Source organism: Giraffa tippelskirchi, chromosome 11 (genome assembly GCF_054371585.1).
Source record: "Giraffa tippelskirchi isolate mGirTip1 chromosome 11, T2T-mGirTip1v1.2.pri, whole genome shotgun sequence".
In the NCBI taxonomy this organism is placed as follows: domain Eukaryota; kingdom Metazoa; phylum Chordata; class Mammalia; order Artiodactyla; family Giraffidae; genus Giraffa; species Giraffa tippelskirchi.
Window position 1 is genome coordinate 40,157,031 of NC_137285.1, and position 27,185 is coordinate 40,184,215.

The window sequence follows — 27,185 nt, forward strand, 5'->3', positions numbered from 1 at the left end:
CAGAACAGTCTGTACTTTCAGTTATGCTGTGAACCTAAAACTGCTCTAAAAAAATAAGTCTATTAAATAATTTTAAGGAAAAAGCAAAAACATTCTTCCCTAGTAGCAGAGCTGGTAAAGAATTGGCCTGCAATGCAGGAGACCCCGGTTCAATTCCTGGATTTGAAAGATCCCCTGGAGAAGGGGTAGGCTACCCACTGCAGTATTCTTGGGGTTCTCTGGTGGCTCAGATGGTAAAGAATCCGCCTGGAATGCGGGAGACCTGGGTTCGATTCCTAGATTGGTAAGATCCCCTGGAGGAGGGCATGGCAACCCACTCCAGTGTTCTTGCCTGGAGAATCCCCATGGACAAAGGAGCTATAGCTTATAGGGTCGCAGAGTCAGACACATCTGAGTCCGACTAAGCACAGCACAGTAACCTAAGACTCTTGAGACTGTATCTCAAGGCTTTTTTGCCATTTTATAAAATCCAAATAAATGTCTAACCTTGGAAACCCCTCAAAGGATTACTGATGTTTCCACCTGTTTTTAACTTGATCCTTCTTGAATTGGTTGAACCGCAAAACAAACTTAAACGTTCTTGGGTATTCTTGGTCCTTTAGTATTTAGGTTGCTGTAAAAGAACTTGTATTCTCATCATTAAAATTTTGAGAAATTTTCCTGTATACCAAGGAGTAATTTAAAATAGATATTCCAGTTGTGTTCTTAAAGCTTTTATTAAATCTCTTATCTATTTTGTTGTAGAAATGGTTTCAGTATTTTTAGTTTTCCGTTCCCTACATATATACATAATATTTGCCCTTTTTGCTATATAGTTTTCTGAATTTTGGCAGTCTTACACACTTGTCCCACCTGTGTAGCCAATCTCTTTCCTCATACATAGCCCCTTGGGAGCCACTGATCTGATTTTTTTTTTGTCCCTCTAGTTTTGCCTTTTCTAGACTATCATGTAAATAAATTATACATCAATAGTTTGTAGCCTTGTGTTTCTGATTTCTTTGACTTAGCATAGTGCTTTTGAGATTCATTCTTGTTTCATGTATCAATAGTTTGTTCTTATTGTTGACTGGTATTTCATAGTAAGGATACACTACAGTTCACTTGTTGATAGACATATAGATTGTTTCTGGTTTTTGGCAATTATGAATAAAGCATAGATCTAAATATTGAGGATTGTGATTGCTGGAATGTGTGGTAAGTGTATGTTTAACTGTAGGAAGTTGCCAACCTATTGTCCAAAATTAATTTAACCATTTTGCATGCCACCATTTTGTATGAGAATTCCATTTGCTCCTTGGCCTCATCAGCACATGGTATTTTCAGTTTTTTGAATAATGAATAAGTTTGTTACTATGGTTTACTCTGCATTTCCCTAGTGACTAATGATGTTGGGCATTCTTTTTATGTGTTTATTTGCCATTGTTATTGTTCATTGTTCAGTCTCTAAGTCATTTCTGACTCTTTGTGACCCCGTGAACTGCAGCACACCAGGCTTCCCTTTCCTTCACTGTCTCCTGAGTTTGCTCAAACTCATGTCAATTGAGTCAGTGATGCCATCCAACCTCTGTTGCCCCCTTCTCCTCTTGCCCTTAGTGTTTCCCAGCATCAAGGTCTTTCCCAGCATCGAGGTCTTTTCCAGTGAGTAAGCTTTTCCCATGAGGTGGCCAAAATATTGAAGCTTCAGCATCAGTATCAGTATTTGCCATTGGTGTACCTTGTTGAAATATCTACTCAAATTGTTGCCCATTTTTATTGGGAATGTTTATTTTCTAAATAATTGTTATATTTTATTATTCTGGGTGTAAGTCCTTTAAACGTATTTAAGAGATACTTTTTTCCTGTCTTTGGCACATGTTTTAATTTTCTTAAGGCTCCTTTGAATACATGTGGTCCAGGTTTTAAAAACCAGCTTTGGGAAAGTTCAGGTTTTCAAAACACTGTAAACTATTTTTAAAAGAACTTTAAAAATAAATAATTTTGTTATTTTTATGTGATTACTGATTCTTTGTTTTAAACTTACTTCAAAAAATGCCATTATTGTATTTAGTTATAGATGCTATTTTTTATAGAAGCTGTTTCAATAAAGTTTTTGTATGCTTTAATTTTAAGAAAACTTAGAGTTTTTTTCTTGCACAGTTTATTCTTGGAGGAAAGTATTATGATTATGTTCATAGTAGAATGAGCTTATTAACCACTAACATTGCCTAAGCTATAGCAAAGATCTATATTGTGCAATGCACTATCAGTTCAGTCCAGTTCAGTCGCTCAGCCGTGTCCGACTCTGTGACCCCATGAACTGTAGCACGCCAGGCCTCCCTGTCCATCACCAACTCCTGGAGTCCACTCAAACCCGTGTCCATCGAGTCGATGATGCCATCCAGCCATCTCATCCTCTTTCATCCCCTTCTCCTTCTGCTCTCAATCTTTCCCAGCATCAGGGTCTTTTCAAATGAGTCAGCTCTTCAAATCAGGTGGCCAAAGTATTGGAGTTTCAGCTTCAACATCAGTCCTTCCAATGAACACCCAGGACTGATCTCTTCTAGGATGGACTGGGTGGATCTCCTTGCAGTCCAAGGGACTCTCAAGAGTCTTCTCCAACACCACAGTTCAAAAGAATCAATTCTTCGGCGCCTAGCTTTCTTCACAGTCCATCTCTCACATCCATACATGACCACTGGAAAAACCATAGCCTTGACTAGATGGACCTTTGTTGACAAAGTAATGTCTCTGGTTTTTAATATGCTGTCTAGGTTGGTCATAACTTTCCTTCCAAGGAGTAAGCGTCTTTTAATTTCATTGCTGCAATCACCATCTGCAGTGATTTTGGAGCCTCCCAAAATAAAGTCAGCCACTGTTTCCACTGTTTCCCCATCTATTTGCCATGAAGTGATGGGACCGGATGCCATGATCTTAATTTTCTGAATGTTGAGCTTTAAGCCAACTTTTTCACTCTCCTCTCTCACTTTCATCAAGAGGCTCTTTAGTTCCTCTTCACTTTCTGCCGTAAGGGTGGTGTCATCTGCATATCTGAGGTTATTGATATTTCTCCCGGCAATCTTGATTCCAGCTTATGCTTACTCCAGCCCAGCGTTTCTCATGATGTACTCTGCATATAAGTTAAATAAGCAGGGTGACAATATACAGCCTTGACGTACTCCTTTTCCTATTTGGAACCAGTCTGTTGTTCCATGTCCAGTTCTAACTGTTGCTTCCTGACCTGCGTACAGATTTCTCAAGAGGCAGGTCAGGTGGTCTGGTATTCCCATCTCTTTAAGAATTTTCCACAATTTGTTGTGATCCACACAATCAAAGGCTTTTTCGTACGTAGTCAACGAAGCAGAAGTAGATGTTTTTCTGGAACTCGCTTGCTTTTTCGATGATCCAGCGGATGTTGGCAGTTTGATCTCTGGTTCCTCTGCCTTTTCTAAAACCAGCTTGAACATCATTGTATAGTCCATGGTGTCACAAAGAATTGGACACGACTGAGTGACGTTCTCTTCCTTTTCTTTTCCCCTATGTATGTACTTGTGTTAAGTATTAAGATTAAGGTAGAACATTTTCACCATCCCAGAGAGTGCACTTGTACCCTGTCCTAGTCAGAATCATTGCTCTCCTCAAACATAGCTGCTTTTCAGAGAGTTCCCTCACCTGTTTAAAATATTATTACATAAAGTATTTGAATTCTTTTATACCTGACTTTTGCTTATTATTTCTGTAAGGCTTATTGTTATGTGTGGCAGTTGTTTATTTTCAATTCTGCAGTAATATTTAATTGTATCATTATGAATATACTATTTTTACATGCTCCTATTAGACATTTGGGTTCTTTACAGTATGAATATATGGCTGTTGTGAATGTTACTGTACATACTTCTGGAAGGACATACATACTTATTGTACTGTGAAGTTGATTGATAGGTAACAGGATATATACGTATATGTGTGTGTGTATATACAAATATATGTGTATAATATATGAACTTAGCTTTTGTAAATACTGCTAAACATTTTTACCAAAGTATTGAGCCATTTGAAACTATTGCCATTCAGAGTGTTTGTCTTCACATCCCAGTGAACACCATTTGTAGTCTTTTTTTTCAAAGTAATTTGAAAAACTAAACCAATAGGGAAGTTTTAAGGAGATGTTTCTCTCTCTCTTTTTTTTTTTTTAAATTCAGGTATAATAAGTAACATGCTGTAAAGTGCAGGGATCTTAGGTGTTCAGTTTGAGTTTTGAAAATTGTATAAGCCTGCTCCAAACAAGATATATCACTAAAAACTTCCACAGTGGCCCTTTCCAGTCAGTTCCCCATCCTCTTGTCCTTTGCCCTGCCTAACCAAACCACTTCTGTGATTTCTGTTACCATAGATTTGTCTATTATTTATGTTTGTATTCAGAGAAGGCAATGGCACCCCACTCCAGTACTCTTGCCTGGAAAATCCCATGGATGGAGGAGCCTGGTAGGCTGCAGTCCATGGGGTCGCTAAGAGTCGGACACGACTGAGCGACTTCACTTGCACTTCATTATGTTTGTATAGATGGAATTTTTCCGTCTCCTGGCTCTTTCATTTGTAGTGTTTTTTTAAATTTAATTTTATTGAAGTATAGTTGATTACAGTGTATTTCTGATGTACAGCAAAGTGATTCAGTTATACCTATATATATATATATATATATATATGTATATGTATATATCTTTCTCATGTTCTTTTCCATGTGGTTTATGACAAGATATTGAGCATAGTTCCTCATGTTATACAGTAGGACCTTGTTGTTTATCCATACATTTCTTTATAATAGTTTGTATCTGCTGATCCCAAACTCCTAGTTCATCCCTCCTGCAACCCCATCCCCACTGACAACCACAAGTCTGTTCTCTGTGAAGACAAGGGTTATTTTATGAAACTTTTGTTATATATGTACATACAGAGTTGCATATGGATGTATATCTCTGTGAGGTTCCAAGGTAATATGTATTTCTAAAAGTCAAATCAAATTTTGAGACACTGGGGATCACTTCAGGAGGTGAAATACTAGGATTTGAAAGGGAAGACCTCAAAGGGGAGGCTGAGTATCAGGCAGAGTAGAACACTGCCCTCTGGTGGATGGAAAAAGGCAGCACCAGACGTCAGAACTAAAATCATGGCATCTGGTCCTATCACTTCATGGCAAATAGATGGGGAAACAATGGAAACAGAGAAAGACTTTATTTTTGGAGGCTCCAAAATCACTGCAGATGGTGACTGCAGCCATGAAATTAAAATACGCTTGCTCCTTGGAAGAAAAGTTATGACAAACCTAGACAGCATATTAAAAAGCAGAGACATTACTTTGCCAACAAAGGTCTATCTAGTCAAAGCTATGGTTTTTCCAGTAGTCATGTATGGATATGAGAGTTGGACTATAAAGAAAGCTGAGTGCCAAAGAATTGATAATTTGGAACTGTGGTGTTGAAGACTCTTGAGAGTCCTTTGGACAGCAAGGAGATCCAACCAGTCCATCCTAAAGGAAATCAGTCCTGAATATTCACTGGAAGGACTGATACTGAAGCTGAAACTCCAATACTTGGGCCAGCTGATGGGAAGAGCTGACTCATTGGAAAAGACCCTGATTCTGGGAAAGATTGAAGGTGGGAAGAGAAGGGGATGACAGAGGATGAGATGTTTGGATGGCATCACTGACTCAGTGGACATGAGTTTGAGTAGGCTCCGGGAGTTGGTGATGGACAGGGAGGCCTGACGTGCTGCAGTCCATGGGGCCGCAGTCGGACACGACTGACCAACTGAGCTGAAAACCTCAGGTATCAACAGGATCTGGGGTAAAGTTGTTTAGTGGCTAAGTCATATGTGATTCTTTATGTGACCCCATGGACTGTAGCCCGACCAGACTCCTCTGTCCATGGGATTTCCCAGGCAAGCGTACCTCGGAGTAGATTGTCATTTCCTTCTCCATCATTTATAGTTTTTAAAATTCATCCATGTTGTTGCAAGATCTGGATGCTGGGTCCACTGCTTTGCTACTAGGGTATCATTGCTTCCAGACGGTTCAATGGACAAAACTAGGAAAATATATTGAAACACACACACACACACACACACAAAACCCATACATGTATCACTTGAATTTCAGTTAAGATTCAGATCAGTAAGACTAATTTTTATTTGGAAGAAATTTTGTTCTAGTTTTATTTTTCCCTAAAATTATACCATGTTTTTATTTTTTTTTTGAAGTTTATTTTTGAGAGCCAACATATCCTAGGGGCTAAGAGTTGTCATGGGGGACAGATAATAGTTTGACCTGGTATTACCTCATACTAAGTCTATGACCTTTATCAAGTTACCCTACTTTATTTCTTTGAGCCTCAGTTTCTTATCTGTGAGTCCCACCTTAAATTTAGAAGGTGTTGTGAGGAATCTCTGAATATGTGTGTTTATTATTCAGTAATGGTGGGATTTATTATAGTAATTAGATATATTGCCTAAATTTTACTTGGTGATATTAAGGAAAACAAAAGGAAATATTAATAGGAAAGGAAAAAATTGACAGTAAAAATTTAGTTGAACTTAATTGAAAATACTCCTTAATTGAAAAATTTTCACAATTAGAATAATCTGCTGCATGCTAAATCAGGATATTTCATACTTTGCAGGGGCAAATGATTTTAAAATTTGTTCTGTTCATGGATATTTTTAAAAACATTATGATACTATATGCTGATTTCAGACTTAAATTAGAAATACAGGGTGTACAATTAAATTTTTTCAATGAAATTGCTTTAATAAATTAAAAATACATATTTATAGGCACTGAAAGATAGCACAGAAGTGGAAATTGTGGATGAGAAAATGAGAAAAAAGATAGAACCAGAAAAATGGCCGATTCCGGGTCCTCCTCCACGGAGTGTGCCACAAACAGACTTCTCTCGACTCATTGATTGTCCAGAGTTCGTACCAGGGCAAACCTTTGGTTCACATACAGGTAACAGCTTTTCTTCTAGCGCAAACAGCGTTAACAGTGCAGTATTTACTCCAATTTACCTGTCTTTGTAAAAGTTTATTTAGACTCAGTAGAAAATTAAAGATAATTGGATGTTTTGATGCTTTATATTTTATTCATAATGCCTCCCACAGAAAGCTATAAGTTAAATAGGGATTTAGGAATTATGGGAAGCGCTCTGCTCTATTTATTCTTATTTGTATACTTTGTCATGTTTGGAGTTTTTACCTATCTTAATTTTACTAAATGGTTATAGATGTATTCTGCCTGTTTTCCCCTTTAGTCTTAAAGTCTTACACTCAAGAGTGGGGGTAGCCTTCCTTTAATGTTTTTTCCAATGTGCTTCAACTTTGTCTTGAAATCATAAGATGACCTAGATTCTAAAGCAGAATTGGGGGTCTCTTATGAAGTTATTATAACTATATGTTAAAGAATTGGTGGTATTTAGAATTTCCCAAAATTGCTGTAATGTTAAGAATTTTTTCCTGGATCATTTTTAAGACATTCCCTCTTGGGAAAAAAATATGTGTGCTTAAACTTTTTTCAGTCAGGGTGATGATCTACTGATGCTCTTGGATGTCATTTCATCGGAATATGCAGAGGAATAGGTGACTCACTGAAATATCATTATAAATATTGGAACAAATCGTGCTGCAGAAATGAAAGCGACCAGACTTCTCTGCAAGACCGTCTACTTCCACTCCTTGTGGAGGAGGTTGGGCCAACACTACAATGGAGATAACACCCTTGTGATGATGATGAAAGACCCGAGAACTGCTGTTGTTTTTATAGGAGCTGCCCATTTGTTTGTAATTAGCCTGGGCTGCATGTGCAACTTTTATTCATGGTGGGAAAGTTAATTATAATTCTGGAAATATTGCAAGATTCTGTCTTTTCCTTCCAGACTTCTGTACTTATGTCCAGATCAATAAAGCAGAAATAGGCTTGAGTGGAATTTCCCGGTTTGTTAGATCCTTTGCTGTTTTCAGTATAGTGTACATTGTGTAACTCACCTATTGTCATAATATTTCACATGGACTATGAGATTTATTAATGTGGACTATTAGGGATAAGAAACCTTAAGAAATGAACAAGTGTATTTTTTTTTTTTTTTACTCTTTGAAATCTATTTTTGATATACCATTATAGAGACCTGCCATCAATAAAGCACTGATGGGTGGTCTCACAGATATTTTTATTGAGCATTTCTTTGATTGTTAGCCCTCTGTGCCTCTCTGCCTAGAAAGCAATTTGGGCAGGTGTTTTAAAAGTTTGGGAACTTCAAGTGACATTTTTTTAGGTTTTTTAAAAATATATGATGTCTGATTGTATAAGTTAGATTAATTTATTGTATAAACTTGGGGTCCAAGATGATATATTTAACCTTATGAACAGGCATTAGGTCAGTTGTAAAATAGAAACAGGGTAGGTAATATAGTCAGTCAAGTTGGTGATGCCTGTTAGTCATTTATGCGTTATTAATAAAATTACAAGAATAAAATCAATGTTTGTACATTTTTGTGTTTCTTTAAATATATACTCATTTACATGCACGTACGTATTGTCTGAATCAAGTCAATCTGTGTAGTTACCCAAAGCTATGATTCAAGGTGGATGAAGATGTCATGAAATAGATATCATGAAATATATATGGTAATTTATCTCTGAAAAGTCATGTTGTCAATTTTCAATTAGGAAGAAAATCTTTTTTTCTAGGTTCTCACAAATTAGAACCTATTAAGTGTCTCAGAGTATGTGTCTAATTTTTGTCCACGACTAAGTGGTATTAATTTTGGGGGGGCCACATCCCATGGCTTGTTGAAAACTTAGTTCCCCAACCAGGAATTGAATCTGTGAATAAGAGTGCAGAGTCCTAACCACTGCACAACCAATGAGTTCCTATAAACAAGTTTAATGTCAAATAATTCAAGTCATACTCAAACTCATTTGATTAGGGTTTTACTGTTACTATTAAATTGCCTTCCCAGGTAAGGGCATGGCAGTCCACTCCAGTATTTTTGCCTAGAGAATCCCATAGACAGAGGAGTCTGGTGGGCTATAGTCCATAGGGTCACACAGAGTTAGACACAACTGAAGCGACTTAGCACACACACATTATTATTAAAATTTACACACACATAGTTTGAAGTCTTTTCTTTTTAAAAGATATAGAAAATCATATAGAACATATGTTTAGCTTATATGGCGAGCACCCATTAAAAACTATGAAAGACTCTTCTAAGTTTTCTTAACCAAATTCTTTGATATTTTAATGTCATTTAACTTATAAGCACACGTGTTCTGAATATTGTGAAACATAACTTCATAGCAAAAACATTACTCAAGCTTAAAGAGCATTTAGTGATGATTAAATCATAAACTTAAGTAGGTTTTTACAGGTTTTCTTCAATTTCTGTGTTAAAAATAGTAGATACTGATTTCTCTGCCTTGTGCCAGATACTATTCTAACATATACATGAACTCTGCATACTAATTTAGTTAATTCTCCCAGTTACTCGAGTGCTGGTTCTTAATCTACTTTTAAAACTCAATTCACTGCATGAGTAGAAACAACTCATGGCACCAGTAATAGAGTTCTCTAATGTTTTTCCCATTTTGTACAACTTTTAATTTTTTGGATCAATTAATTTGTACCATTAAGTTGTAGAGCAGTGTCCAATAGAAATACTAAGTTTGCCACACATGTAATCCTAATAATTTTAATAGCATTAAAAGCTGTAAAACATGAAATTAATTTTAATATATCCAAATGTTAGAACATTAAAAATTAGGGACCAGTGTTATTTTTGTGCCAAGTCTTTGAAATCTGCTGCATATTTTATAGTTCTATCCTGAGCACATTTCAGGAGTAGCCACATTCCAAGTGCTCTGTACCCCCATATGGCTAATGGCTATTGCATTGAACAGTGCAGTTTTAGAGACTTTTTTGTTATGAAATAATATGCTTCTTTTTAAAGCAATAATTTGGTGGTTGAATCTTGGATCTAACCATGTCCATGGAAACGATAATAAATCCATCTAATTGTAGTATGTAGTAGATGAACGTAAAATCTTGAAATACTCTTCTCAAAGTCCTGGTATGTGCCCTTGCATTTTCATTTAGTAAATTAAAAGGATTGTGGGTATTCATTTATTTCAACTTTCTCTATGTAATATTCTGCTTTGCAGTATTTTCAAGGAACTGGCTTTGAGGAGTAAATAATGCATAGAAATTTACAGTATAAATTTGTTTCTGAAACACGTTTTGTCCAAAGCAAGTGCATACTACATTATAACTTAATATTCTTTCACTTTTGAAAAAAAATTTTTATAAAGGAAATTATGATTTGTATTTTATAAAGTATATAATTACTTTCATTAAAATTGTGGAGAAAGGCATTTTAAATTCCAGCAGAAGCACTTTAATGATGTGACACATTATGCTTTTTACAGTATTCAGTTTACTGTATTTAAGTACCTTATTAGGAAAAGGAGAAAAGTATTGGCTGCCTTAGTATAGATCCTAGTAGAACCCATGACATTTTATTTGCTTAGTAGCATTTTTTAAGATTCCTTAATTTCATTGCAGTTAACGAACCTAAGATTTCATAGAGAATTGACTGAAATAAATGTGTTGTCATAATTAGTAAATGACTGGCATTGATGTTCTTGACAGGTTTGAATGAATGTGTCTCTGTAGGGGTTGATAACATTGCTGTTGTTATTCATTGGCTTCATTCTACATATTACAGAGCCCTTTGGTTTTGAACATCATTGAAAGGTCATAATTGAGATTGATTTATCATGTTTTTGTGAAGAAAAAAATATCAAGCCCAAGTAAAGAAAAAATGTGTTTTATAAGTAAGTAAACCATTATTTTAACTATAGAACTAACTTAAAATTTTAGAGTCTGCCCCAAATTCTCCAAGAATTGGAAGTCCACTGACCCCAAAGAAAAACGCAGGAACAAATAATCTTCAAGGAATGTCTAGAGGTTTATCTACCAGTTTGCCCAACTTGGATTCAGAACCTTGGATAGAAGTAAAAAAGAGACATCATCCATCCCCAGTGAAACTGAAGGTAAGTTGTTATGACCCAAGTTAAGTTTATATTCTATATCCTGAGTGGCTTGTAAGGCCACTGTTTTTGAGGTACATATATAAAATTTGGTAAAGTTTAAAACAATGGTAAAATTTGGAACCATTGCCCTTCAGTAAAAACTTACAGGTTACTAAGTAGTTGAAAATAATTATATTGTATCAATTTTTAAAAATTATCTTATTTCTGAGTATGATTTTAAGCTATTCTGCTTTAATCTTTTTACTGGAAATTTGTTTGAATACATTTCAGGTTTTTAAAGATGACAAAATTTTTCTAAATTTTGAATTTATAACTTTGCCACATTAATTTATAACTTTGCCACATTAATTGCCTTCTTAATTGTATAATTATTTTACATATAATTATTTGTAAAGAACACATATCTGGTTTGTTTATGTTTTGGTGATTTTACAGTAAGAAAGGAAAAGAATAAATTTCTTGGGGGCACACAAGAAAGTGAGATGATGGTAGTTAGGGAACAATATGAGTTTCTTGCAATAGAACTTCTGTATTTTTGGCTGATGGTTGAATACGTGAACTTGAAATGTGATAAAAAATGGCTCTGATATAAGCTACAAACACAAATGAGTACAAGTAAAATGGAAATCCTAGTAAGGTTGATGGGTAACATCAATGTTTATCTTGTGGTAGTCTGCTATAGTTTTACAGTATGTTAACTTTGGGAGAAAGTGGGTAAAAAGTGTATGAGATTTCTGTTTTCTTCCTTTCTTTTTGGCTGCACTGTGTGGCATGTGGAATCTTAGCTCCTTGACCATGGATCAAACCCACAACCCATGCATTGGAAGTGCTGGACTACCAAGGAAGTCCTCAAGATTTCTATTTCTTATAACTATATGTGAATGTACAATTAACTCAAAGTAAAAAAGCTTACTGAAAATAAACTTGGTAGTAGTGCCACTAAAATAATTCAAATATTCAAAGTAAGCTCTAAAAGGAAGAGGTCGCTAAAAATAACGGACCCAAATGTAGGAAGACTGAAGAAGGCTATCATTAATATTAAAGATTACTCTGGTAGGACTCTTTATTCCTAAGATTAAAGTGTGAAGAAAGAAAGCATGAAGGACTTAAGGGTGTTTCTTCATGGGAGGAATGGAGAGGATGTTGATATTTCACCTCAGCATAGGATGTTTGGCAATATCTGGAGACAGTTTTTGGTTGTTAAAACTGAAAGAGTGCTACTGCATCTTGTGAGTGTGAAGGCCAGGGATGCTATTCAACATCCTAAAGTTCATAGGACACCTCCACCTCCACCACACATCCTAAAAAATTATCAAGCCCAATATGTCATTAACGCTGAGTTTGAAGCCATGATCCAAGATAACTTTGTACTTACTTATTTGCCATTTAAAAAAAAAATTTGAATACATTTAATTTACAATGTTGTGTTAGCTTCAAGAGTACAGCAGAGTGGTTCAGTTTTATGTATATATATATATGTATGTATGCAGCAGTAGCAGCAGCAGCATGTACATATGTATATACATATATATATTTATCCTTTTTCAGATTTTTTTTCCCATTGTAGGTTATTATAAGATACTGAATATAGTTTCCTGTGCTATACAGTAGGACCTTGTTGTTTATCTATTTTATACGTGTGTGTACATGTGCTTGCTTAGTCCCATGAAATTTTATAGGCAAGAATAATGGAGTAGGTTCCCATTTCCTACTCCATGAAGGAGAGCTTTCCAACCCAGGAATTGAACCTGTGTTTCTTGTTCCTCCTGCATTGGCAGGCGAATTCTTTACCACTGTGTCACCTATAGTATTGTGTATGTTGATACCCAAATTCTAGTTTATCCCACCCCAACCCCCACTATCCCCTGTGGTAACCATAAATTTTTTATGCTGTTTGTCTTTCCTGTCTTGAAAAGATAGCTTTTAAATTAGCAATGGTGGTTAAACTCAGCATACTTAAGATTTTCTTCTTTGGGTTATTTTAAAAGCCTAATGCAGCTTCTCAAAATAAGATTCGTTTTATTAATTTATTTTAATTGGAGGCTAATTACTTTACAACATTGTGGTGGTTTCTGCCATACGTTGACATGAATCAGCCATGGGTGTACATGTGTCCCCCCATCCCAAACCCCCCTCCCACCTCCCTCCCCATCCCACCCCTCTGGGTCGTCCCAGTTGCACTGGCTTTGAGTACCCTGTTTCATGCATCAAACTTGGACTGGTCATCTTATTTCACATATGGTAATATATATGTTTCAATGCTATTCTCTCAAATCATCCCACCCTCAGCTTCTCCCACAGAGTCCAAATTCTGTTCTTTACATCTGTGTCTCTCTTGCTGTCTCGCATATAGGGTCATTGTTACCATCTTTCTAAATTCCATATATATTGCGTTAATATACTGGTGTTTAATATATTGGTGTTTTTCTTCCTGACTTACTTCACTCTGTATTATAGGCTCCAGTTTCATCCACCTCATTAGAACTGATTCAAAAGTGTTCTTTTTAATAACTGAGTAATATTCCATTGTGTATATGTACCACAGCTTTCTTTTCCATTCGTCTACCAGTGGACATTTAGGTTCCTTCCACGTCTTGGCTATTATAAACAGCGCTGCAATGAACGTTGGGGTACATGTGTCTCTTTCAATTCTCTTTGGTGTGTGTGCCCAGCAGTGGGATTGCTGGGTCGTATGGCAGTTCTATTTCTAGTTTTTTAAGGAATCTCCACACTCTTCTTCATAGTAGCTATACTAGTTTGCATTCCCACCAACAGTGTTAGAGGGTTCCCTCTTCACACCCTCTCCAGCATTTATTGTTGGTAGACTTTTTGATGGCAGCCATTCTGACTGGTGTGAGATGGTACCTCATTGTGGTTTTGATTTGCATTTCTCAGATAATGAGTGATGTTGAGCATCTTCTCATGTGTTTGTTAGCCATCTGTATGTCTTCTTTGGACAAATGTCTGTTTAGTTCTTTGGCCCGTTTGTTTGATTGGGTCATTTATTTTTCAGGTATTGAGATACATGAGCTGCTTGTATATTTTTGAGATTAATTCCTTGTCAGTTGTTTTGTTTGCTATTATTTTCTCCCATTCTGAAGGCTGTCTTTTTCACCTTGTTTATAGTTTCCTTTGTTGTGCAAAAGCTTTTACGTTTAATTAGGTCCCATTTGTTTATTTTTGTTTTTATTTCTATCACTCTGGGAGGTGTGTCATAGAGGATCTTGCTGTGATTTATGTCTGTGAGTATTCTGCCTATTTTTTCCTCTAGGAGTTTTATAGTTTCTGGTCCTAAATTTAGATCTTTAATCCATTTTGAGTTTATTTTTGTGTATGGTGTTAGAAAGTGTTGTAGTTTAATTCTTTTACAGGTGGTCGACCAGTTTTCCCAGCACCACTTGTTAAAGAGATTGTATATCAAAAAGAGATTTTCTAAAGATCCTGATTAATTTCTGTATTTGTCATGGTGAACCTGGATAACTTGGGAGGATCATATCCTGGACTCATTGACAAAAATTTGTACCATGTTTCATTTATTCTAAGATCTACATTTTTTCCTCCACATTAAAAAAACTCTTTAACCCCTACTTTTTTTTGTCTCTTCTTCATATTTTATTTAAAAATTTATATATAAAATATAAATTTATAAATAACTGATATCAAATAACAAATAAAAGACTCTCTCCTTGCTTTACCATTATTAACAGTTTGGTGTTTTTCTAAGACTTTTTTCATGTTTTTGCAAATGTGAATAATAGGTTATGCAGTTTTTGTTTTTATTTGTATTCACAGAGTGTTAAAGCTTACTTTTTTAAAAAAATAAAAACTTCTATTTACTAAAATGTTAGCTCCATCAGGGCAGAATTGGTGTTATATTTATTGTTATCCTGCCTAGAACAATACCCAGTTCACAGTGAGGACCCAGATAATTATTGACCAAATGAATGAATATAGATTTACATGAATAGGAATTCTGGAGAGAACAATTGTCTTATTCTAGGGATAGGTGATGGAGAAGGCAATGGCACCCCACTCCAGTCCTCTTGCCTGGAAAATCCCATGGATGGAGGAGCCTGGTAGGCTGCAGTCCATGGGGTCGCTAAGAGTCGGACATGACTGAGCGACTTCACTCTCACTTTTCACTTTGATGCATTGGAGAAGGAAATGGCAACCCACTCCAGTGTTCTTGCCTGGAGAATTCCAGGGACGGCAGAGCCTGCTGGGCTGCCATCTATGGGGTCGCACAGAGTCGGACACAACTGAGGTGACTTAGCAGTAGCAGGGATAGGTGAATTAGCATTTACTGAAGGATAAGGATTGATCAGGACCATGGCATTGGAAGATGAAAACATTCAAAAATCTATTTCTTTGTGTTGAGAGTTTGAAAATCTACATTAAGTTAGACTTTAGAGGATCTAGAATCTACAAATTTGGACTTTATAAATGTCACCCAACAGTAAACTATTTTACATTTTTCACGAGGGTGGAAATTCAACAATTTGGTGAGTGTTAGTGAATTTAACATGAAATTTTGAGGCAAAAGGATTGAGAATAGGGCGGATCATTGAATCTAGAAGTCTGAAGACCTTATTTTTTCTGGGAATACCTCTGAAGTCCAGAGGTTAGGGCTCTGCACTTTCACTGCTGGGGGCTTGGGTTTGAACCCTGTTCTGGCAACTAGGATCCCACATGATGTGCTATAAGACGACCTTGGTTGTTCTAGTTTGTACTCATAGACTAATTTTGAAATTGTGGACCAACAATGTCACATTTATAGGCCTTTTCTTCCCTCATCTGTAAAATAAGTTGGTATGCTGTAATGAATGTGCTAAGGACCATGCTAATTTTAGAGGAGTTTTTAATATAATCTTTCTTTTATTCAGCTTTGTGGGGTTTTTTTTAGTCTTGAACTTAGTATTTAGCAATTACTTACTATTTATTGGGCCAGAATAATACTGGCATGATTTTCTTTTACCGTTTGACTGTTAATCCAGTTATTGAACAGTCTTGATATTACTTACATTAACATTGTTACACAACATTTATTATAAAAGTGATAATAATGTTTTTATATAAAATACCAATTCCTTCCTCTAGGAATCATCATCTCTTCCTGAAGAGGCATCAAATCAACTATATCTTCCAGATGAACAAGAACAAGAAGAACTTGATTTTTTATTTGATGAAGAGATGGAACAAATAGAACGTCCAAAAAACATATTATCTGATTGGTCTGATAATGATTCGGATTGTGAAATTGATGATCAAGATTTAAATAAGATTTTGATTGTAACTCAGACACCTCCTTACATGAGAAAACATCCTGGAGGAGATCGAACAGGCAACCACATGTCTCAAGCAAAAATTACATCTGAACTTGCTAAAGTTATCAACGATGGTTTATATTATTATGAGCAGGATCTGTGGATGGAAGAAGATGAAGACAAACACACAGCCATAAAGGTAATTGTTTATGGCCAACATCTTTCTGTTGATACTTTGTTTTGATTGCATGTTGCTGCTTAGTTTGTCCTAAACTTGAGACCTTATTTTATGAAATTTTGAGTATAAATAAATATATTTAATCTGAAAAATTCCTAGGAATATATGTGATATTTACAACCTGAAAAAGTTATTTTATTAAAATGACAGTGAAAAACAGAACCAAAAAAAATGACAGTGAATAAGTGCTTTCATTACCAAAAAATATTAGCACTGCCTGATTAAAAAAATCCTTCCTTTTTTTTGAGGTGAAAGTAATAAGAAGGCCTTTTGTCATTAGAAGAAATAAAAGCTAAAGTTATGGACTGGCTTAGTTTATATGCTCTTTACATATGTGGCTGTAACCGCTCCAGCTGTGTGAGCAGGGCTTCAGAAAGTAGGTACTTTCGTTGCCCTTTGTGTGATTCTCTCCTTAGTCTATGGTGCATGTTCATGACAGTGGAACTTGTTGTTGACAAGTAGACAAGAAGACACTGACTGTCTTTCCTTGTCCATCATTACTTTGTTGCAGGACCCGTTGTTTGAAAGTTTGCTCCAGTTTTTCATCTTCTTGCATTTCACCCAACCTCCTGGTACCTACCCCAGTTACTAAGATAAAATATGAGAGTCTAGAGTAGTTTACTGGCTGTCTGCATTCCTTTTATAATGCTTACAGTGGTATAGATAGGGATTTAAAATGATCTTTTTCTGCCATTAAATTGATTAGAAAATTCCCCCAAAATAAATATTTGTTTTGAGGTTAGAGTAATGAGGAAAAGTTGTATAATATGCCAAATAGGAAAGAGATTTTAGAAATAGAGTTTTAGACAGAAAAGCCAGCCAACTCATGGTTGGACAGAAGGGACTGGCTGTCTGTGAAGTTTCATATCATCAAGAAGTATGCTTTCCTTCTCAGTGCTTCTTCCTGGAATTTCCATCACTGCTTTTATCCTCTTGTCTAGCCACTGCCTTTCTGAAGATCCTGCCTCAGGATATGGTAGCTTGTCAGTAACTTGGAACCTGAGCAGTTCTCACAGTCCTACTGCTATGGGAAAGGAAGTATATTTTTATAAAGTTTCTTGGTTGAAATCTTAACTTGTATTAGAATTGTTACATTATTTGTGATACTTGGGTTCTATAAGTAACATCTAACTTAAATCCTTTTGGGAACAGAAAGAGATAGAAAATAAACTTACAATAGGTTAAGATTGCCCTACCTCCATTCCCTATTCCTCTATCCTGCATCGTTCTTCACCATCTACTCTTGTGTGTATTGTACTTTTGATCACGTGAATGTCAGATCTGTGAGGATAGGGATTTTTGTCTTGTTTTTTGTACAGCCATATCTCCAGTTGTAGCACAATTGTTACAGTTCCTGATGCAAAGTAGTGCTCAATTCATATTTGTTAAAATGGATAATGAATTATGGATTAAACATTATGAACTCACCAGAAGGACCTAACTTCTGTGTATAATGTTGGTTTTAAGAGAAGATATTTTCAGAGGTCCAGATAATGAAATTTCAAGTCACCTTGAAACATATACTCTTGGTAGGTGACTATTTGCTTGAAAATGTAGACAGCAGTAGTTAAATTCAATTACCTCATCTGTTGCCTTAGCCAAAAAATATTAGTCCAGGGAAAGTAGTCTTGGCTATATGGTTCTTAAGCATTATGGGTCTGTTCATAATTATGTCTTACTTAATCCCTATTGTTTAACTTATTCCTCTTTTCTCTAATTCTGTGCTCAGTATATACTTTCTCATTAGAATTGTACTTATTCTGTGGGTCTGTATAGAGGGAGAGAAATCAATTATTTTATTATTTATTACTCCTACTGTGTGTATGTGACACCATGTTAGGTACTCCATTTGAACTTCAGGTAAATTCCATATTACTTAACAAGGCCCACATGTTACCTTCTATGATCAGATACATGCCTATATATCTGTAATTGTTCTCTTGTATAAATACTATAAACACTTTTTTTAGTTCCTCAAATATACCAAATTCTTTCCCATCTCATATCCTTGACACTTGTTATTCCCTTTTCCTAGAATATGGTTTATCTGTTATTTGCATGGTTCATTCTTACTTACACTTTCTATCTCACTATAACTGTGACTTTCTCACAGGCATTCCCTTATAGCCTAATCCAATAGCACCTTGTTCTTTTCACGTTTATCATAATTTGTGATCAGGTACTTACTGTGGTTTACATCAAAACAGTGTGTTGCTGGCATAAAGATAGACATAGACAAATGGAATTATAGAGCCCAGAAACAAACCCTTGAGTTGACTCTATGGTGTAATGATGTTGAACTTGAATGCCAAGACCACTGAATGGGGAAAGGACAACCTCTTCAACAAATGGTGTTGGGGAAACTGAATTTTCACATGCAAAAGAATGAAGATGGACCCTTACTGTATCACCATAATACCTAAAAATTTTAATAACAGATTAAAGACTTCAACCTAAAACCCAAAGTCTCTAGAAGAAAACATAGGAGTGAAGCCTTGGGACGTTTGATTTGACAGTAATTTCTTGGATATGACACCAAAAGCACATGTGAAAAAAACAAAAATGGACAAGTTGGAATTCGTGAAAATCAAAAACTTATGTGTATTAACAGACACAAAACAGGATGAAAGGACAGTCTGCAAAGTAGAACAAAATATTTGCTTACATAACTGATAAGTTGTTAATACTATTGAATGTATAAAGAAACCCAACAACTCAACAAAATAACTTAGTTTAGAAAATGTCATAGGACTCAAATGGATGTTTTTCCAAAAATAATATGCAGATGGCCAATAAGCACATGAAAGTATGCTCAGCATCATTACTCAACAAGGGAAATACAAATCAAATGAGTTAGTACCTCAAACTAATTAGGATGGCTACTTTCAAAATAAAAGGCAAAACACAGAAAATTTGTTGGAGAGGGTGTAGAGAAATTGAAACCTTGCATTGGTGGTGGAAACATAAAATAGTATAGCTCCTACGGGAAACAGTATGACAGTTACAAAACTAAAGAGCAGGAGTATTCACAGTAGCTAAAAAGTGAAAACAACCCAAAATGTCCATTATCAGATGAATGGATAAACAAAATGATGGTGTATATGTGCAATGGGATATTATTCAACATTCAAAAGGAAGAAGGACATCTGTCACATGCTACTACATCGATAGTCAAGATATCCTAAGTGATATGAGTCACTGAGACATACAGTATGATTGCAGTTATATGAAGTACTAAAATAGTGAAGTTCATAGAAACAAGAGTGGTGGTTATGGGGTGAGGGGAAATGGGGAGCTATTAAATGGAATAGAATTTCAATTTTGCTTACTAAAGTTTGGTATCTGTCCTACAACATGGTGAATATACTTAACACTACAGAACTATACACTTAAAGATGGTTAAGATGGTAAATTTTGTTATTTGGTTTTCTTTTTACCCCAATTAAAGGTGAAAGTTATAAAAGAAACCCAGCCACTTATCAAATATATAAAAAGTAGAGAAAAAAAGTGTTGTACATATATTAATATCAGACAGAATAAGCTTACAAAGTAGACTTGAAGACAAAAAGAATTACTAGTGCTAGAGGGTGTCTTTTTAAATAATGATTAAAAGTGAAGAAATTCATCAGAAAAGTGTAACTTAAAATTTGATATATTTAATGCAGAATATTCAAATATGTGAAGCAAAAAGTTAATAGAACAAATCAGTCATAGTCACTTAATTTACCTCCCAAGTAAATAAGGAATGTTCAAGTAATTTAAAAAGAATAATTTGATAAACAACTCTGTACCTAGCAACTGCAGATATAGCAAATTTTTAAACATAATACATAAAACATAATAATGCATAAAACACATTAGAATTAAAATAATTTAGTGTTTAATAATAGAAATAAAACCCTTTTTGTTTTGTAACAAAGCTATATTTTAAATAACTCACCAAGGAAGAAATCATAGTGAAAATTAGAAAATCTAAGTGAAATGTTAGCGAAATTTTAAAGGTGCACCTAGAGAGACTTAAACGCAAATATTAGGTAAAATGCTTGAAATCAATAAACCAATCACCATTATTATCTTTGCGGTATAAAAACTTCCCCCCAAGGCTCAAAGCCTTAAAAATTTCTCACACTGCCTGATAGTGGCTCCTGCAACTGTGTGTGTGTGTGTGTTTGGTTCTGTTCGATTGGTCTTCATTCTGAAAGAGGAGCCCTTATACAGCATTTGCTCATTCATTCATATAGCAGATGGGGTGAACAGGAGGATGAGCTAAAGTGTACTATTGTGTTCAAAATTGCTGCTTTTGTGTGCTTTGTGTATATTTACTCACATTCCACTGGCTAAGACAAATCACATGGCTAAATGTATGGGCTGGAGTTGTATATGCTCAAATGAGATGAAAGACAATTACATGATCCTTTCTAGGAAATCTGGGCTGTGAACAATAATATTAATAGAATCTACTATAGCTTTTATAAAGCTAGAAGTTAGAAATTACTCATGAAGTTACAAAAATTAGCAAAATAAACTTCCATAAGTTCAGTTTAGTCACTCAGTCGTGTCCAACTCTCCGACACCATGGACTGCAGCATGCCAGGCCTCCCTGTCTATCACCAACTCCCGGAGTTTACTCAAACATGTCCATTGAGCCGGTGATGCCATCCAACCATCTCATCTGCTGTCGTCCCCTTCTTCTCTCACCTTCAACCTTTCCCAGCATCAGTTTAGTTCAGTCGCTCAGTCGTGTCTGACTCTTTGCGACCTCATTAACCGCAGCACGCCAGGCCTCCCTGTCCATCACCAACTCCCGGAGTCCACCCAAATCCATGTCTGTTGAGTCAGTGATGCCATCCAACCATCTCATCCTCTGTCGTCCCCTTCTCCTCCTGCCCTCAATCTTTCCCAGCATCAGGGTCTTTTCAAATGAGTCAGCTCTTCACATCAGGTGGCCAAAGTATTGGAGTTTCAGCTTCAACATCAGTCCTACCAATGAACACCCAGGACTGATCTCCTTTAGGATGGACTGATTGGATCTCCTTTCAGTCCAAGGGACTCTCAAGAGTCTTCTCCAACACAACAGTTCAAAAGCATCAATTCTTTGGTGCTCAGCTTTCTTTATAGTCCAACTCTCACATCCATACAGGACCACTGGAAAAACAATATCCTTGACTAGACGGACCTTTGTTGACAAAGTAATGTCTCTGCTTTTCAATATGCTATCTAGGTTGGTCATAACTTTCCTTCCAAGGAGTAAGTGTCTTTTAATTTCATGGCTGCAATCACCATCTGCAGTGATTTTGGAGCCCAGAAAAATAAAGTCTGCCACTGTTTCCACTGTTTCTCCATCTATTTGCCATGAAGTGATGGGACCAGATGCCATGATCTTAGTTTTCTGAATGTTGAGCTTCAAGCCAACTTTTTCACTCTCCTCTTTCACTTTCATCAAGAGGCTCTTTACTTCTTCTCCACTTCCTGCCATAAGGGTGGTGTCATCTGCATATCCGAGATTATTGATATTTCTCCCAGCAATCTTGATTCCAGCTTGTGCTTCATCCAGCCCAGCATTTCTCATGATGTATTCTGTGTATAAGTTAAATAAGCAGGGTGACAATATACACCCTTGGCGTATTCCCTTTCCTATTTGGAACCAGTCTGTTGTTCCATGTCCAGTTCTAACTGTTGCTTCCTGACCTGCATACAGGTTTCTCAAGAGACAGGTCAGCTGGTCTGGTATTCCCATCTCTTTCAGAATTTTCCACAGTTTATTGTGAGCCACACAGTCAAAGGCTTTGGCATAGTCAATAAAGCAAAAATAGATGTTTTTATGTAACCCTCTTGCTTTTTCGATGATCCAGCGAATGTTGGCAATTTGATTTCTGGTTCCTCTGCCTTTTCTAAAACCAGGTTGAACATCTGGAAGGTCACACAATGCTGAAGCCTGGCTTGGAGAATTTTGAGCATTACTTTACTAGCGTGAAACTTCCATAAAAGTATATGGAAAGAAATAATTAGATCTAAAAGAAGTTTTAATCATACAATTATTTGAGAAGACTAAGATTACACTTAGGAAGACAAAATAGAGGAAAACGTGCATTTTTAGCTGCAGTGAAAGGGGGGGTGTACTTACTGATTATGGAGAAATTTTTATTTTTAAAAGTACTTCAGACCTACAATTTGAACATTTAAATTTAAACAAGACAAATTTTCTAGAAAAATATGTAAGTTACCAGAACTGACTAGAAAAGAATATAAGTTGCTACACACCATTTTAAATAATCTTCAAACTCTGATTTAACTTACGTTTATTAGCAAGTTCTTCTAAAATTGAAATAATTTCAGCCATGCTTTCCAGTGACTAATAGTAAATACTCAAATATTTGTTGAATAGCTGAGGTGAAAAGAGGAAATATTTGATTCATTTTATGGAAAGAGCATAACCTTGATACTAACACCTGAAGAGAACATGAATGAGGAATTAATGAAAATACGAATGACAGTCTTTTAAGATTTTATTTTATGATAATGTGAAACAACCATGAAAGAATCTATATATTTTCTATGGCAGGCATGACACATTACTGTGAATTTGGCAGCTATAAAACAACATGTGTTCATCATTTAATTTTGTAAATCAGAAGTCTAAGTGAGCTCAACCAGTTTCTCTACTCTGAGCCTACACGAAAAATCCTGGGCTCTTATCTATACTTTTATGTGAGAAATTACTTCCAAGTTCATTCAGATAGTTTGCAGAATTCAGTTCTTTGTGGCTCCACATAGGGTTGAGGTCCTTCATTTACATTTTGGCAGACTGGTGCCTCTCAACTTCCTTAGACCACCTGTGTTCTTGGTCAGATTACACTGTCACTCTTTAAATTAGCAGCAATTGGTGGAACCCTACTTTGAATCTTTCTTGCCACATCTCTTTTGCCTATAGTTGGAGAAAGTTTTCTGCATAATAAGATCACTCAGAAAATCTTAATTACCTCTGCAAAGTCCTTGTTGCCATGTAGTCAATGTAATTACATGTTGTGGAGATTGGGATCTGTACATCTATGAGAGACCCTTCTGTCTAGTATAAGGTAGATCTTTAAAAGGATGCATCACACTTTTAAGGAGAGCATTAGAATACTTTTTAAGTTTTTAGTGAAGACACAAATGAGAGAAATACCAAAGTTCATGTTTGAAAAACCAATGTGATAAAGAAGGTGATTTTCCCCAAATGGATTGAAAGATTAATTACATTCCAATAAATATTTCAACAGTGTTTTTTATTTTTTTAAGGAATTTTATAAACTGATTCTAAAATTTATATGGAAATGTAAGGGACAGGAAACTCATCACACTCCTAAAAGCAAGGCAACTTGTTTTTATTAAATTAAAAGTATGATTTATTAAATTAAAGGTATGAGATAGACTATAGGAATGGAATGGGAAGTGCAGAAACGGTTGGATCCATCTGTGCACACTTGGCAAATGACAGGATTATGTATCCAAGAGAGCTGATTTTTAATAAATAGTGCTGGAAAAGTTGTTTGGGGGAAAAAGTGAAATTACAGACTAATGGCTTACAGTGTCATTCATATCTGTTTCAGTGAAGGGCAAAAACAGTACTAGTGGATAACAGTAAAAGGTCTTAATGCACTCAGAGTAGGGAAGAGTTTCTTGAATGGACTCAAAAATCACAATCTTAAATGACAAGATTGGTAAATTAAAAAAAATGATTTTTCATTAAACATCAAAAAGAGGGCATACATAGTCCACAAAGTGAAGAAGAGATGGTTCCCATTCCTGATTTGATAGGAATTATAAAACAAATGTATATAGAAGTCAAAAAAAAAACAAAACACTGAGTCAGTAAAAACTAGTTATGAGACATGAACAAATGTTTCACAAAAGAGGAAGTCCAAGTGATTGAAATCATGAAAAGGTCTTCAAAGTTAGTAATAAAGAAGATACAAATTAAAATTTCATTGTAAAAAGCACATTAGCAAAGTTAAAACATCAGGCACAAGTGTTTGGGAGTATTTAGAAGGAGAACTTCATTAATCTGTCTGTGGTAATGCCAAATATAAAACTGTACCCTAGGCTTACCATCTCTACTCAATATGCATTGGGTTGCATTGTTCAAACATTGTAGCTGTTATAACCACATGTGGTTATTGAGTCCTCAAAATGTGGATAGTCTAAAATGAGATGTGCTTTAAATGTACAGTTTAAAGACTTAGTAAGAAAAAAGAATGTAAAAAATCTCAGTTTTTAAAATAATCACACTGAAATAATAGGTAAAATATTAAAATATTTGCTCTTTTAAAAAACCTTTTTAAAAACTATTTTTAAAACTTTATTTAAGCTGTAGCACACAGCACACTAGATCTTAGTTCCCCAGCCAGGGATTGAACCTGTGTCCCCTGCATTGGAAGTTTGGAGTCTTAACCACTGGACAGCCAGGGAAGTCCCTAAAAAACCTTTTTAATGTAGCTACTGGAAAATTCTAAATTGTGATTTTCAGTATGTATGTATTAAAGAGTACTTACCTAGCAGAACCCAAGAAATGTTCATCAGGAACAATATATAACAGTATAGCAAAATTATTCATTATATTCACAAATTGGAAATAACCAAAATGTCCAGCAGCAATTGACTGGATATGCTGTGGTACAGTAAACAATGTGATACTATATTGTAGTAAAAATGAGTGGCAGGTAATACACATCTTTATTAGTCTAGAAAACAATGCTGAGTACAAGAAGTTAATAAGTTCAGTTGCTTACAGACTATGATTCCATAAAACTCTTGAGAACAAGTCAATTCAAACATGCATTTTTCAGAAATATGTACAATCATACATATAAAAAGTCTGGAATAATTATCATGTAAGTCTGGATTTGAGTTGTTTCTGCAGGGAATAAAATACACAGGGTTTCCAATGTGCTAACAGTGTTATGTTTCTAGTAGCTTTTACATACTAGTTTTCTGAGCAAGTTGCACATGTACGTATAACACATTTTCTTATGTGGCATATTTTATGACAATGCAAAGAACAGACTAGCATGAATGGGAATGTGTGGGAAGAGGTAAACCAAAGATGAGTTATTTACTTCTTGGAGCTACCAGGTTGTTCTTGGGCTAAAATCAAGGTTAGATTGGCCCTCCCCCACTTTTTTAAACTTAATTTTTTTGAAGTATAGTTGATTTACAATATTGTGTTATTTTCAGGTGTAATGTTGAACCTGTTCTCGTTTTTTGCATACAGCTATTTGTATTCCTGTTCAGCAGTCTCCTTTGGGTGGTGGTGTAAAGCTCTATATTGTTGAAGGCTTTATTAACAGAGGACTTAAAGATAGGGCTTTCTTCCAAGAGAGAGGCTGCTGGGCTTCTGCATCTTGTCACTCATATTGCTGGCTGGCTTCTGGGCTTGTGAGGGTCAAGAGTTGTCCAGTCTACTATATCTCATGATATCTCTCCCTAATGAGAAATCTTGAGTTTGAAACTGCAGAACAAAGGAGAGAAACCACCACAACCTGTTCTTCAGTCATTATCCCCTCTGTCCAAGTTGTTTGTGTGGAAACCTAAACGTGCTCATGCCTTTGTTTCTAGCATTTCAGGAAGAATCTTCAAATTAGAAGCTTTTGAATTACACTGGGCAGTCAGTCAATCTCATCTTTAGGCTTATAGCATTTGCTGTCGTATGTCAGTTTTGCCCAGGACTTCTTTGAGGATTATGTGAAGTTAACACAGGTCTATGTGTTAGTTTCCAGAGTTCTCCTTGGCTTTCCTGCCTTTGTATAGTATGACAGAACATACTCAGTTTTGCTGGATGACTGAGACCATCAGCAGGCTCATTGCTGAGACGGTAGACTGGACAGAGGTTCTCTTCTGCCTTGACCTATTCTGAATATGTGGAGCCTAAAGCCTTGGGGGATCTGATGGCTGTTACTCTGTAGATGACTTTGCTGTCTTCTGTTGCATTTACCTTACAAATACAGGCAGGTCTTTGTATTTGTGACACATGGTGAGAGGAACTTCAGTTGTGGTGAAGTCTTTGGTATATAGCTGGAAGTGGTGTACAAATTCACCAGCAGATGCCACATCATCACTTGGCAGACAGAAACATGGCATCATATTGACTTGGCAAGCTGAGAGTCTCCACCACCACTTGAGCTGTTCCTCTTCTCTCTAGAGAAGGACACCAACTTGGGAACCTCTCTGGCAAAACCCGGGGACTGTTCTTGACCAGGAGTCAACTTGTGTGAAAGTTTCACTGTGTGCAATTCTGGACCAAAAATTAACCTCTCTGAACTTCAAATGGGGATCATTCTTTTTTTTTTTTTGCTCCAGATGAGGATCATTCTCATCTTCTTTACCTCCCTGGGTTTTAAAGACTTAAAAAATATATATTTTGTTTATTTATTTATTTGGCTGTGTCAGGTCTTAGTTGAGGCAGGTGAACTCTTAAGTTGCATCATTCGGGATCTAGTTCTCTGACCTGGGACCCTTGAATTGGGACTGCAGAATCTTAGCCACTGCATCACTAGGGAAGTTGCTTTTAAGACTTTTGAAAACTGTGAAAGACTGAGCATGTGTGAGAAAAAACAAAGGCCATATGGTT

At 35.8% G+C, this 27,185-nt stretch overlaps 1 protein-coding gene across 16 annotated transcripts in view; it reads left to right on the forward strand.

Moving 5' to 3' along the window:
* LARP1B (La ribonucleoprotein 1B) overlaps nucleotides 1-27,185 on the forward strand; it is a 116,505-nt gene that overhangs the window by 22,506 nt on the left and 66,814 nt on the right. For 14 of the 16 annotated variants that reach the window (XR_014068165.1, XR_014068166.1, XR_014068167.1 and 11 more), the window contains exons 9-11: nucleotides 6,805-6,979; nucleotides 10,905-11,077; nucleotides 16,175-16,540. Coding sequence is in view for 10 of the 16 variants with exons in the window: in XM_081538211.1 (XP_081394337.1) it covers nucleotides 6,805-6,979; nucleotides 10,905-11,077; nucleotides 16,175-16,540 (714 nt within the window). In the remaining 6 variants the exon portion in view is untranslated. Of the gene's footprint in view, nucleotides 1-6,804; nucleotides 6,980-7,544; nucleotides 8,503-10,904; nucleotides 11,078-16,174; nucleotides 16,541-27,185 lie in introns of those variants that run through there. The other 2 variants (XM_081538220.1, XM_081538221.1) reach the window with 1 other exon arrangement.